The sequence below is a fragment of the Notothenia rossii genome, assembly GCF_949606895.1.
Source record: "Notothenia rossii genome assembly, chromosome: 7".
NCBI classification, from domain to species: domain Eukaryota; kingdom Metazoa; phylum Chordata; class Actinopteri; order Perciformes; family Nototheniidae; genus Notothenia; species Notothenia rossii.
In genome coordinates, this window is record NC_136905.1 from 52242473 (window position 1) to 52256499 (window position 14027).

General features: G+C 41.4%; 1 protein-coding gene across 1 annotated transcript in view; it reads left to right on the top strand.

Annotated features, from left to right (window-relative positions):
- Window positions 1–14027, top strand: part of ankrd6a (ankyrin repeat domain 6a) — a gene marked incomplete at its 5' end in the record, with an annotated part of 92170 nt that overhangs the window by 22062 nt on the left and 56081 nt on the right. The window contains 3 exons of the mRNA XM_079692802.1: window positions 11676–11774; window positions 13027–13125; window positions 13790–13888. Coding sequence (XP_079548928.1) covers window positions 11676–11774; window positions 13027–13125; window positions 13790–13888 — 297 coding nt within the window. The remainder of the gene's footprint in view (window positions 1–11675; window positions 11775–13026; window positions 13126–13789; window positions 13889–14027) is intronic.

Sequence of the window (14027 nt, forward strand, 5' to 3'; positions counted from 1 at the left end):
ACTGATTCTGCATCTGTGTTACCGGTTATAACTCAATCAATATTCAATATACAGTACATGTCAACATTCACCAAACAGTATATTATCCCTAGATATGGAGCAGGTTAATCCTAAAACTATCTTCAATGCTCAGTTTGAACATCTGGGTTGGGGCGGAAAGTTTCTTTCAGTCCTTAAAGAAAAAATTTAAATTGTGAATTTTACATTTACATGTTGACATTATACATTATACACACTCCCCCCTATTTACACATGAACTCATGTGTAACAAAATCCTGTAATTGGGAGGGGGAAAACACTTTCAGGTAAATATTGGTTAGGGACATAACGAACATTGTTTACAATTTTAGACCCATTATTATTATTTCCACAGTAAACACTTCAGTGAAAATAAGTGTTTCTCTCTGTCTTTCAGGCCCAAAAGAAACAGAATCTTCAGATTTTAGATTGAGTTTTACAATTTGCAAACCGCCAACTCCTGTGGGAATAAAATATCATCAAGTAGATTAGAAACGGGTCACATGTCCGGTTTCCCCTTTTTATGGAATTTTTAGGAAACCTCTCGTTTCCCTTGGAGCTCCAAAATAATATGTTAGTCCAAAAACATGCTTGGTTAGTTATTGTTTTAGAATCATGCAGTTACACTGATCACATGCCGGCATTCATTCACACTCACACTATCTGGTTGTCAAGTCAGGTTTGGTTTGGTGACTGACCCCAGGGTCAGTCATTGACAGTGCTTTTGTCACACTGTCAGTCAGGGTCAAAGGTAATTTGGTCTCAGTCTTTTGGCCATGTCGTGCTCTGCAGAGTCTTTTCAGAGGTATTTCAGCATAGGCGGGTTCCCTTTATCTACAAAAATATGTCATATGTGGAGCGCCATTCCTTATTCATTCACGATTTCAACTATGATTTTCAAGATGGTTCTAACTTTCCTTTTGGACTTCTGCCTCCCATCTTTCCTGAAACTTGGTACAAAACTCACTTCCTTATAGTACTACTGATACTGCAATTCATTTACACCTAATTAGTATTACAATGTCTAATAGATCTAATTCAGAAACTTGTGTACATAACTATTATCTTGAGTCAAACCATTACTAGGATCTGTGTAGCTCTGCTATCAGGGTATATGCAGGAATCCTGAAGTCAAATTTAATACCTTTTAAGACCTTTTTTAAGACCCTTTCCATACATTTTAAGACCTCATCGCAACTTTGAGTTCTAACCGGTTACATTGGCAACACACTTTACCTCACATTTACTATATTGATTGTAAGATAGCAAAACTAAACAGAGTGCAGACAGACTACTGAAGCCTTCTCTCCACATGAACTTCAACCTCTCTGTGAAGGTCAGGTTTAATGCAGTATGCTGCTTTGTTGCTTCTGTACTCTGTGCTCTTTCATCCAGTAAAACTCCTCAGAAAACATTAGAAACCAGTATTTGACCAATAAACAAAACAATTGACAAAACTTTGAACTATGAAATATGTTAAACTTTGGTGAGCTTCAGCGGGGTAATGCCATATAGGAGCTCCCTCACAAATACCCAGGGGTTAAATTGGGCTGGGGCTGTCCGGGGCTAAGCCCTGGCACATAAGACGATGCTCTGACTTCATCACCCTCACACATTTGTCATATGTTTACAAAAAAGGATATATATGTTAAGACTTTTCTCGTTCTTAATATAGACTATATTTAGGGTCTATATGTGTTGACTTTACTTTAAAATAGCAGATCTCTGTGACCGTATATAGTTTGGCTTAGACCCCGGCCCCACACGGTAAAACGCATACGCAAGCGCAAAAAAGGCTTCCTTTCACACGCATTCGATTCATTAACGTGTCCGTTAACAGTAGACCGCTGCAAATGCTGGAAACGATGTAGTACATATGTCATGCCTGTAAGTGGCGCTGCTGCCGCCCGAAATACACCAAAAGCAGCGAAGAAGAACCCGGAGCATGGTTGCCATGGTTGCCCTTCTGTTTATTCTCCTCGGTGGACGGCGTGTTCTCCTGCTGTATCTCTCAGGTAGTCCACCAGCAGATGAAAAACACCCACCTCTCCGCCTTTTCCAAGGAACCGTGCGGCAGTTTCCTTAAAAAAAATGTTCCGCCGGTCAACATGTCCGTTAAAGTTTAAATCTTCCGTACAAAATTAGGAAAGTGCCGGTCAGAGGTCTTCTTTGTTATTTATTGAGCTTTAAAACAAATTGATAACGACTCTGTTCTCTGTATAATAATATAAGAATATTTAATAAACGGTGACCGCCTCTCTTTTCCTCCCCCTCTTCTGACAGCCCAGCAGCAGCAGGAGACGTGGGGAGAGGGAGGCGGGCTCTTTCATCGTTATCAGAAAATGATCATATAGGGCACACACGGAGCAGTTGGACCCCCAGAGCGTTGCGTATGCCGGTCTTCCCACCTTGGGACCCGTTACCGTAGTCGTTTATTCCCCCCCCCCCCACACACACACACACACACAGAGCGGAGCAAGGTAACGAAACGGCGCGCTATGCATGGGGCCGCCTTTTGGGGTTTCCCGACATGTCGTTTCAGTAAATTAAAGGGTGTTTCATGTTGTCGTTGCTGTGGGACTTCTTAATACCTTGGAAAATGCCATTTAATACTTTTTAATACTTTTTAAAAGCCTTAATTTTCGCTAAATTGATTTATCAACTTTTAATACTTTTTAAGACCCCGCGGACACCCTGGCTATGTATTTCATAGCTCATCTATCTTCAATTCTGGTCCACTTAAAAAACAACGTTAAACTCTTTAGCAGTGTGTGGAACCTTGGGTGTCCGAACATGTAACAATTACTCCCTCCTTTATCAAGGATTTTAAAACAGAAGTCATTTCATATTTCCATCTGAAAGCCCTCCTATGGTAATAAGTATGCTACAATGGAGAAATCAACACTTCAGATTGGAATACTATATTTGGCTTGGCACGAGCTCTTCCTTTAACATGATCAATACAAATACAGATGTGTCTTATAGAGTGGTTCCTAAAACTATCCTTTTAATGGTGATCAATATTGTAACAAATGAGATCACACGTGAATAAAAATCTCTAAAAGAATAATTTGTTAACATGATGAAAAGATTGAAGCATATGGTTCTACTCTGTACTCCACAACACCCACTGCTTAAAGTGGAGTGAATATTTCCATCATGTCTCCCTCAGTGTGATTTTCTCATTTTACTTTAATAGTTTCCTCTTTACTGCTATTTTTAATTTACAAATTGATTAATTCATGGTTAATAAATCTGTTTGTCTTTACGTATTTATCAAGTGAATTCAAGTTATTTAAATGTGGTCTCTTTTATGTGCGTTTGTGAATAAGTGTGTTTATGTGTAAACTCACTCATTCCCGTTCTCCTTTTCTCCTCCTCTGGTTGTCTCAAGCCGTGACCCCGGCCTCCTCACTTCTAATCGACCATGCCAACTCCTCTGATTCTGTCTTCTCTTCAGTCCATCAGCTCTTGAATCCATCCGCTGTAACTCTTTTAGGCAGCCTTTGGCCCAGTTACATCTGCAGCCCACATCATGCCACTGTTCTTGCACTGCTTTTTATATGTCATCTCCTCCTGTACAGTCTCTTCGCTGTTTATATGGAGGGCGGATTCTGCTCTCAAGTTTCACACTTTGCTCTTGCCAAATCTCGTGGCTCAGCTTGGAACTTCATGCCCGGTCTGAGGGACTGATGAGAGTATCTCTGTATGTCAGCAAGCCGTTTGGTTCTGGATGCCTCAGGTGGAGATAGTTCTGGCTGCAGTTCTGTTGTTGTTGTTGTTGTTGTTTCAGCTCTGGTTCTCTGTCTTTTTGATGGAGAAGGAGGAGTCTCCTGTTGGGTTAGGTCTTTTGTCTGCTTGGCGGGACGGGGTCGTAGCCTTTCTGACTCAGAGGGGGAGTCCAGGTCTCGGGACGCATTATCTATAAGAAATCTAGCACACTGAGGTTAAATAAATCGAACCCTTTCCACTCTGTCCCTTTCTAAATCATAGTATCCGTCTTAGTTGTTAAATGCCATCTAAACAACACAATGAATGTCTACTAATGATATTACAAATACTCCCTCTAAAAATTGTTTCATCCATTGCTACATATTTACCCAACCTGACTCTTTCAGGAAACCATTTTCTCCTATAAATTGAAACACCTGTTTCAAGCATCACATATTTCACACACTAAGAAAGAACATCTCCATATTTTCTCCAATATTTTAAATCCCACTGTTACTTAGAACAATAGTAACCCTGCAGAGCACACTAATCAGATTACAGTAATGAAATTTGACTCAAGTGTAGGCCTGTCTACTTTCCATTATACTTATTACTTTTAGTGAACATTTATTTATATTGTCTAAATCCCTTGTCTATGATGTGCAAACAGTTCGAGTATAAAAATGTGTTTTTCTCTATGTATTTACACTCTACGGATTCTTGAGTTTACTCATCTCCTGGTGCTGTCGTTGTAAAAATGTTCGATTCCTTATTGTTTTGAACCAGTTTTCCAAAATCAGTTCTAACTGCCGTGCCGTTTCTGCAAATGTAGCGGTGCGGCTACACACTGTGTAAGTGGGTGCCAACATGTTCCTTTTTTAACTTTGATCCGGAGTGCATCTGCAGTGCGTTCTACAACTTCCCACGGTCCACTCCATACAGGTTGCAACAGCTTCATCTTGTGGATTTTTACATTTACCCAATCCCCTGGTCCAACAGAAATATTCGTCATGGCCCTGGCATATGCGTCCGCCTCAATTTTTCTCATATCTAACATTGGTTCTCCTCTGTATTGTGAGGTGATACCTTGTGGTGGATATTGCTGAGTGGGGCAATCTCTGGCCAAATGTCTACAATCACCACATATGAAGCAGCCGCAATCTCTTCTTCCTCTTGAGCGTTGCTTTCCTCTCCATTGTCCCTTTTGTTGATGCTGTCTGGGAGTGTATACCTGAGCTGGCGGTTGTACTTGTGTAGGAAGATACACAGGTATTTGCTGTTGCTGGAATTGTGTGGGAAGATACTGCGGTGCTTGCGGCTGTAATTGCGTAGGAAGATTCACAGGTATCTGCTGTTGAAGATACTGCGGTGCTTGTGGCTGTACTTGCGTAGGAAGATACACAGGTATCTGCTGAACTTGGTTTTGTGGACATACACTTCCTCGTCCGCTTTGTTGGTTCTGCATTTGATTCTCTGGTTCTTCCTGAGTTTGAACTGTTGGAGGTGTCCACCCTGCCTTCTCTGCTAGTATGGCCATCTGATTAGCTTCAGTATCTTTCTCAGCCACCTGCATCTTCAAAAGTATTTTTTCCAGTTTCTTTGTTTCTTCATCATCTTCCTTTGTTATTTCCTGGCATTTGATGTCATGGTGAATGAGATGTAGTCTCCATTCTTCTGGGATTTTAGCTTCTAACCCCACCACATCTCTAAGGCGTGCCTGCACTGATTGGGGAAGGGCTTTAATGACCGCGTCCTTCCACAGCATTGTGACAGCCGGCGAAACGTCATGTCGTTCTCCAGTACAGTCCTCCCACACTCCTTCACATCTCTTCAGGAAGGCATGCATGTTTTCCTCCGTGCCTTTCCTCAGGCCGGTGAGGGCATGTAAACTGCGTGTTGTCGGGTAGATGTGACGAATAGCAGCCCAATAATTCGACCTGATGTAGTTGAATGAAGTGTCATCTGGGTCGTGCGTGCAATTGGCCTCGGAATCTACTGCTCTTGCTTCCAGTCGTCCTTCAATCCGTCCGAGCAGGGCCCTCATGTCTCCCAAGCACAGGTGGTCTTGGGCTGTGTATCTCTCCACATCAGTCACCCACTTCTGACCTCCTTTCGTGAGTGGAGGTAGTTTTGCCACTAATGTTTCCATGTCCCTGTGAGTCCATGATTGGTATTGAAATCCTCCTCTTCCAGCCGCTATCAATGGCATGGAGGTATGTGCACCGGTCTTGGATCTTTTAGTTTTCTTGGTTCTTCTCGTTTTGGGGCATTTCCCAGGGTAATGTTGCTCATTTTCGTCGCTACTATTATTCTCAGGAGGAGATGCAAAACCGCGTTGTTGCTGTGACTGTTCATGGTATGGGGGAGTGTTTACTGGTTTCAGACTGTGTACCGCCGTCGTCATCTTCACCTCCCTGTGCTTTGGAATTGTCAGGAGAGTAGTTTGTTCTGCGTTTTCTTTGAGTTCTTCGTTCTTCTTGTTCTCTCTTTTCTCTCTGTTGTCTATCTGCTTTCATGTCCTGAAATCTTACATCTTCTTGTCGTCTTTCCGCCAGAAGTTGTTGGTATTTATCTTCCTCCCTTTGTCTTTCGGCAATAATGTCATTATGGGCTTCAACTGCCTTTCGTCTCTCTTCAATAATGTCATTGTGGGCTTCATCTGCTTTTCGTCTCTCTTCCATTCCTCTGTTGAGCTGCTCTTCCATTCTTCTTTTGAGTTCCTTTTCCATTATTCTGCTGAGTTCTTCTATTCTTCTGTTGGATTCTTCCTCTCTTCTGCAGAGTTCTGCTTCCATTCTTCTGCTGAGTTCTTCCATTCTTCTGTTGGTCTCCTCTTCCATTCTTCTGCTGAGTTCTTCCATTCTTCTGTTGGTCTCCTCTTCCATTCTTCTGCTGAGTTCTACCACATGTAAGCTGTTTGTCAATCCTTGGCTGGCATCTTCCAGATGGGATACCAGACTTGCAACCATAGCTTTTCTTTTTTCAGCTCTGTTCATAGCATGTTTTCAGGTCCATACCAAGAGGGTTGTCCGGCTTTGATCCATGCTTTTTCCTGTTGTAAGTATTCAGCATTCTCATGTTCAACTACAGCTTTTCTATGGGCTTCCGTTGGTCCAGGCTGATCATCTGCTGGAATCAATCCTCTCGTTTGCCACTGTTCTAACAGTTTCTCCATTTGGTTCCATATCCTCTGTCTTTTACTTGAAACTGTTAAAGCATCCGATCTGATTTTTACCCTTTCCTTGATATCTGCAGTTGAGCCTGGCTCTGCGACTGGTCTCAACTTGGTGTCTTTTGGCGACATGTTTAAGTACTTGGATAATGTTATTAAGTTATCAAAGATGAAAAACTAATCCTCTGAATAGTACCTTTGTATTCTTTATAAAGATATCCTATGTCACCTGAACTTAACTTTAAAATCTGGTTGTTTTTTTTTTTTTTTAAATAAATAAAAATGTTGGAAAATCAAAATCAAAATTAGACAAATTAAATTAACATTTTGAAATTATGCAAATTTTAAAATCTGAATAAAGAAATAAAAATGAACAGGAGTTGACTTAGTAATATGAAAATAGGAATATGGTGCAAATCCAAATAAACCGTGTACAGTGTATACTCAAGTTTATGAAATTATGCAAATGTCATAAAATGAGTCAACTACAATACTTCAATTCAAAGAAACCTCCTGTAATCTTTATCTGTGTGGTGAAGAATGTATTAACTGTAATACTTATTATGTCCGCTAGAGGAGCTGTTTTATTTTTGAACTCCTCTCAAATGTATCAACTAGTACTTCCGGTTCATAAACCTACTTCCTGTTTATTTCCCCAAAATAATAAAGTTCAAATGACTTTCTTTGAAAAGCATGAAAAACAAAACAACTCAATCTACTCTCAACGTTCATCTACACCATCCCTGTGTATTTAATCAGTAATTACCAGTTGTATCTTCACTCAAACTACTTCATCATCTAGTAATGTCAACTGGCTAGCTAACTAGCTTAGCAGTATAGTATAAACCTCATGTGACTGGGGGAAGGGGAACACTCAACATGTGCAGATTAAAACCACACTGCTTGACAATACAAAACAACACAATCTTCCTTTATCTTAGCTCTAAATTCTTTCGATGCTGACCTTAAAAGCTGATCTCATACCAATCTTGTACACAATCGTTTCGGCTTAGAACATTGCACAAAAATATACTTTTCGGCTTAAAAACTCCACACAATATACTTTATTAAACCAGACTACGCCGGTTTAACACATCAAACATATAGACTAACATGAATGGACCCAGTCCAGTGTAAACCAGATCAAGTCTGGTACCTCCCCAGAAGGTCTTAATACTATGTAATATTCACATTAATCGGGCGGCGCCGAGGATACAACAGAGATGAATAGAAACACTATATACAATCTCCACACCACTCGCAATCACCACAGATCAATCTACAGATCCATACCAACGCTTGCACCTAATGTAAGTTATTTAACTATACAGTTTTTGAATTGAACAGGTAACTGTCTCACCTTTCGTTTAGGCCCAGCCAAAAACTCCAGCAGTGAGTCTGTAGCCTGTCCTCCCTTTGTGCAGCCTGGTGTGATGCTAGTTAGCTTGCAGCCTTCCCCTCTACTCAGCTCTATCCTGCTTCAGGCCCACCCAGGGACGCCAAATTGAAAGCAATTCTAGAACCCTGAAGGCAAGAGAGACTGAAAAGAGTCAAGCGAAGCTTATAAAAGTTAACAGCATTTAATTACACAAAATATGCGGTGGTGTACAAAATGAAATGTGCGAGTGGAGGCGCTCTCCACATCCGACCGGTCAGTTCAGGTCAGGGAGTCGAAGAGATCAATTCTTGGCTTGCTCTTCCTGTTGTCATCTGAGGTCTTCTCCTATTGGCCGGCGTTGTCGGGGGGCGGGTCCAATGCAATTCCTGCATTTTTCTGTAGCTAAATTGCATCATTCTGGCATCTGTGGTTATTTAAACATTCCCTGCTACACATTATTCAGCGTCAATAAATGAGTGCTAATCCCAGTGTGCTCACTGTACAACATCACATGTCATTTCACCTTGGTTCAAGGTTTGAAATCGTATGATTCCGCCAGATGCTAAATGCTAACCGGAAGTGACGAATTTTCAGAATAAAAGTGTTAAGCTAATAGTGAGAACTTCCGGTTTTTCAGAATAAAACTGATTTAAATCAAATAGTGTATTTAATTCAAATTACGCCATATCAACATTGATTTTAATTTCTAACATGTGTCACAGTCTTATAAATCCCACCTGCGCAACTGCGTTAACAGCGGAATACGGGGTTCTGTGAGGATTATTTTTTAAATAATCGTTTTTAGGTATAGAGTTTGCCTCTGTATTATGAAATGTGTGCATACAAAGTACTGATATAGTAAATAAAAAAATAATTATTTTTGTGTAGTTGTATATTGCAATAATAACGTATGTTTGTCACAAAATCCCACGGCACACCTGGACTTGCCTCACGGCACACCAGTGTGCCGCGGCACACCGTTTGGGAACCACTGCTTTAGACAATAAGAAACATAAAGTTGACTGTTGAGTTGCTAAACATTTTTAGATTGTCAATACTATTACTGTATAAGTAATATATCAGGATAAGAGGCACATTCAAATAAAGATTGGTCTTTAAATACATGTTGTCTTTTGAATTGTTCCTCTAAAGTCAAGGATCTAGAACTGGTACTTAGTTTTAATGATACAATCTGGTTATTATGCTGTTTGGAGGAGCCCTCACAGGTAAGAACTACCTACCATGAAATGTACCTTAGCTTGACTTAAATGTATTAAACGTATAGTTAAGTGATATCAAAATATAAATAACTAATGTCATGCAAACATATTAATGTTTGCTTGATTCCAGTGTTGAATTTTGCGAAATTGCATACAAACGTTAAGGGATTTCAAGATTCTGAAGTATTATACTAAAAACTCATTAACTTAGATTATTATTTATAGTTTTGCTGAATAGTTTCATGTCCGCTTACCTTAGAAACGTAAAATGCCACGGCAGTGTGCAGATGGGGAGCATGTTAGCTTAGCTTGGTAGCTTCAGCTAGCTCTGGAACTTCCAGCTCAGTGGCAGGAGGTCCCGCCTCGGCTCCGCATCTTTGCCCTTATTTGGAGCAGGCTGGAGAAGGCGGGAGTTGAACTCTGACGTCACTGTCGAGCCGTTAGTGGCCGACCCCGCCTACTAAGGGCTTCTCAGCAACTCTGCAGAATCCTATGGGTGACGTCACGGACCCTACCTCCATTTACTGTATATATACAGTCTATGGTTTGGGCTGTGGACCAACACTATACATTGACGGGGAAGGGGGTAGCAATAAAGATAATAACATTAAACAGTTACACAACATAACAGAAATAATATCGATAGCAGCGTCCCTAGCAACCACCTTGGTAACAATGAAAACGTTCTATGGACGCAATTTCCTGAAGTAATCTTCGTAATAACTAGCAAACTAAAGATCATGTACATCCACTGCACACATAATCTGAAATAACAACTCATATTTCTCGCATCAAATGACATCAAAACGCATTTTAATGGCCACTAACTAACTTTAAAATAGGCATTTTCCACCGAGAATAAAACGAAGTTCGGCCATGTTTTTTTTTTCTGCAGGGAGAAATTTGAATATCACGTGACATAGACGCCAGCCATTGGAATGAATGGAATGCAGTTGGAGGTCAACCAATCACAGAGCTTGAGAACTAATCCCGGGGCTTGTCAAACAGAGCACATGGTGTATTCCTAAACGATAGCTGGGGATTCTGGGTAGTGTAGTGTCTTCTGCCATCCTTTACTCCAAAAAAATATTTTTTTCTCCGAATCGAAGGGGAAAAATACAAAAGCATTGCACACAATTTAAACCAATCAATGTTGTGTAATTAACAAGGATAATCTGGTGTTTTTAGTCGATGAGTATGCAGATATCACTGTAAAATCAATCGACAGTAAGGGGAATACTTACTTCCGGGTGTAAAATTCTCCGTTATCCAATGGGAATGGACGCTTACATTGCCTTTAAGGGCAGCTGACACAAACGAATGTCGTGCTTCCATGAGCGTCAAATCCCGCCGCAGATGGGAATATATTGCAATCAGTTGAAAGCTATTTGCGTCTCTTTATGAAGCTGAAGGAGCCTAGGAGCGTCACAAGTGCACGCCACGGGACCCTGACCAAGCGGTGCTCCTGGACGTTTATGGAGTGAAAGTGTGTTGCTTTTCATCCTCTGTCTGAGGGAAAAACCCAAAAAGCATGATAGGGCGAGCCAGGCCCCTTTAAGTTATTTTATTTATTTTTGTCTGCTTCTGAGAAGCTAATGTATAAGTTATAAAAAAACTAATAAAATTACAATAAAATGACTGTTTAATCTTCACATCTTGTATTCATGTCTATAATTTTGAGCACCCAATTATTGAAAAGTATCGATAAGAGTATCGAAAAATACCGATACCGATAAGCAGTACCGGTATCGGTATCGATAAAATACTACTGCCAAGGCAGTAAACCTAGGGGAAACACTGAGAGTGGTGCCCCTGGAGACCATCTGCGCCGCAGCGGCGTGGGCGTCTTCTGGCACATTCTCCAGTTGTTATCAGGTTAATGTCGCCACTCCCCATTCTTTGGGCGTGGTCCTTTTGCCGAGCTCCGCTGCTTCCAGTAGTGAGCAAGGGCTTGGATTCTTCATGACATGGTTGGTATAGGTCATCCAGTGCTAAAGCCCCACCTCTGGCGGTCAGTAGGGACGAAATAGAACGATAGTTACGGCTGTAACTACGGTTCTATGAGTCCCAGATGACCGCCAGAGTTTCCTCTCACTCAGAATTCTTGTGTGCTCGCGAGAAGATTTTCGGAGCCGATCCACTAATGACGTCGGCCTATCGTTTTGTGTTGATGCAGGCAGGAAATACAGCCCTCCACCTGTCTTGTCAGAACGCACACGCTCAGACCACCCGCCTGCTGCTGCTCGGGGGATCCACACCAGACACTACGAACAATGTAAGTCCTGACCCTGACCCAGACACCAACAACAATGTGAGTCCTGACCCTAACCCAGAGACCAAGAACAATGTGAGTCCTGACCCTGACCCAGACACCAAGAACAATGTGAGTCCTGACCCAGACACCAAGAACAATGTGAGTCCTGACCCTGACCCAGACACCAAGAAAAATGTGAGTCCTCACCTTAACCCAGACACCAAGAACAATGTGAGTCCTGACCCTAACCCAGACACCAAGAACAATGTGAGTCCTGACCTTAACCCAGACACCAAGAACAATGTGAGTCCTGACCCTGACCCAGACACCAAGAACAATGTGAGTCCTGACCTTAACCCAGAGACCAAGAACAATGTGAGTCCTGACCCTGACCCAGACACCAAGAACAATGTGAGTCCTGACCCTGACCCAGACACCAAGAACAATGTGAGTCCTGACCTTAACCCAGACACCAAGAACAATGTGAGTCCTGACCCTAACCCAGACACCAAGAACAATGTGAGTCCTGACCTTAACCCAGACACCAAGAACAATGTGAGGCTGACCCTGACCCAGACACCAAGAACAATGTGAGTCCTGACCTTAACCCAGACACCAAGATCAATGTGAGTCCTGACCTTAACCCGGACACCAAGAACAACAATGTGAGTCCTGACCCTAACCCAGACACCAAGAATAGTGTGAGTCCTGACCCTAACCCAGAGACCAAGAACAATGTGAGTTCTGACCCTGACCCAGACACCAAGAACAATGTGAGTCCTGACCCATACACCAAGAACAATGTGAGTCCTGACCCTAACCCAGACACCAAATATCACTAAAAAAATGGTCATAAAGCTGTCTGCCCAAAATGTATACGAGTTAAGACTCTCACAGTGCTCTCTGGTATGCAAGGTCGAGGAGATAAAGTCAAGATACAGATTGTGTTTACTGGGATTTGTTGAGTCATCAAAGTGACTCATCTTTAGAGAAAGATGTTGATTGCTTGCTCTGTTTTGAATAACTATGGACAGAGAATATGCTTGTATTTTTCATTTGCTGTTTTTCCTTTGCCTTTGAATTAAAGGCTTACATATCAGATTGTTCCTCATCTTCCTTGTTTCAAGTCAATTCCCCAAATAACTTACAGTATATTACAGTCACTCTGACCCTATTGAACTCTACTAATGTGGGCAGTTAAATAGTTAGCAATCATTTTCCAAAGCACTTGTTGTATCATGATCAAACATACTAAACATCTGTTTGGGTGCAGGCGGGGGACACCTGTCTGCATGTGGCTGCTCGCTACAACAACCTGACGCTGGCTAAAACCCTGCTGAGCTCCATGTGCTCTGTGACACAGAGAAACCAGGTACAGCATGCCAGTGTTAACAATAATATGTTTAAATATGTTTCTTTATGAGAGTGTGTGATTTCAGTCATGCTTTGGTTTTATTTAATTGGCTTGTGTATTCACTAATGGAAGACGGTGTGTCTAACAACTTTTATGTAGTGGTCAAGGTATAATTAATTTAACTATTTTATACTGTATTATGAACATGTTGTGCCTCTTTTAAATAAGCAGTTTGTACTACTTTGAGAAAATTACCTCTTATTAATTAATTAAAATGAATACACATTTTATTTTTAGGAACCAATAATACACATAAACTATTTGATAAGATACATTTCGTAAAAGGTTTTTCACATTTAAATAATGTTGTCAAAAGGGCAATATGCAAGGAACATAACATTTCAATATTTCAGTAAGACTTAAATATGATCTAACAATGGAGTAAATATGCATGTTTTCTTTCACAACTACATTAGCCTAGTTTTAAGTTAAGTTGTTTTATTTAGATCAATTGTTGAATTTAATGTGAGCTTACTGTGTGTGTGTGTGTGTGTGTGTGTGTGTGTGTGTGTGTGTGTGTGTGTGTGTGTGTGTGTGTGTGTGTGTGTGTGTGTGTGTGTGTGTGTGTGTGTGTGTGTGTGTGTGTGTGTGTGTGTGTGTGTGTGTGTGTGTGTGTCTGCAGGTGGGGGACACAGCTCTCCATGTGGTTGCTGCTCTGAACCATAAGAAGATGGTTCAGCTCTTACTGGAGGCAGGGACTGATGGGAAAGTGAGGAACAACGTGAGTTCTATTTACAAGCTGAGTGTTTCAGATAGGACTCAGTGACTCCAATGGCTCTGCGTGAGGTGGAGAATGCACGACCAAGAGGAAACAGGCAGGCAGCTAGCCAGGCACGGAAATACATTTATGGTTTCCGAAT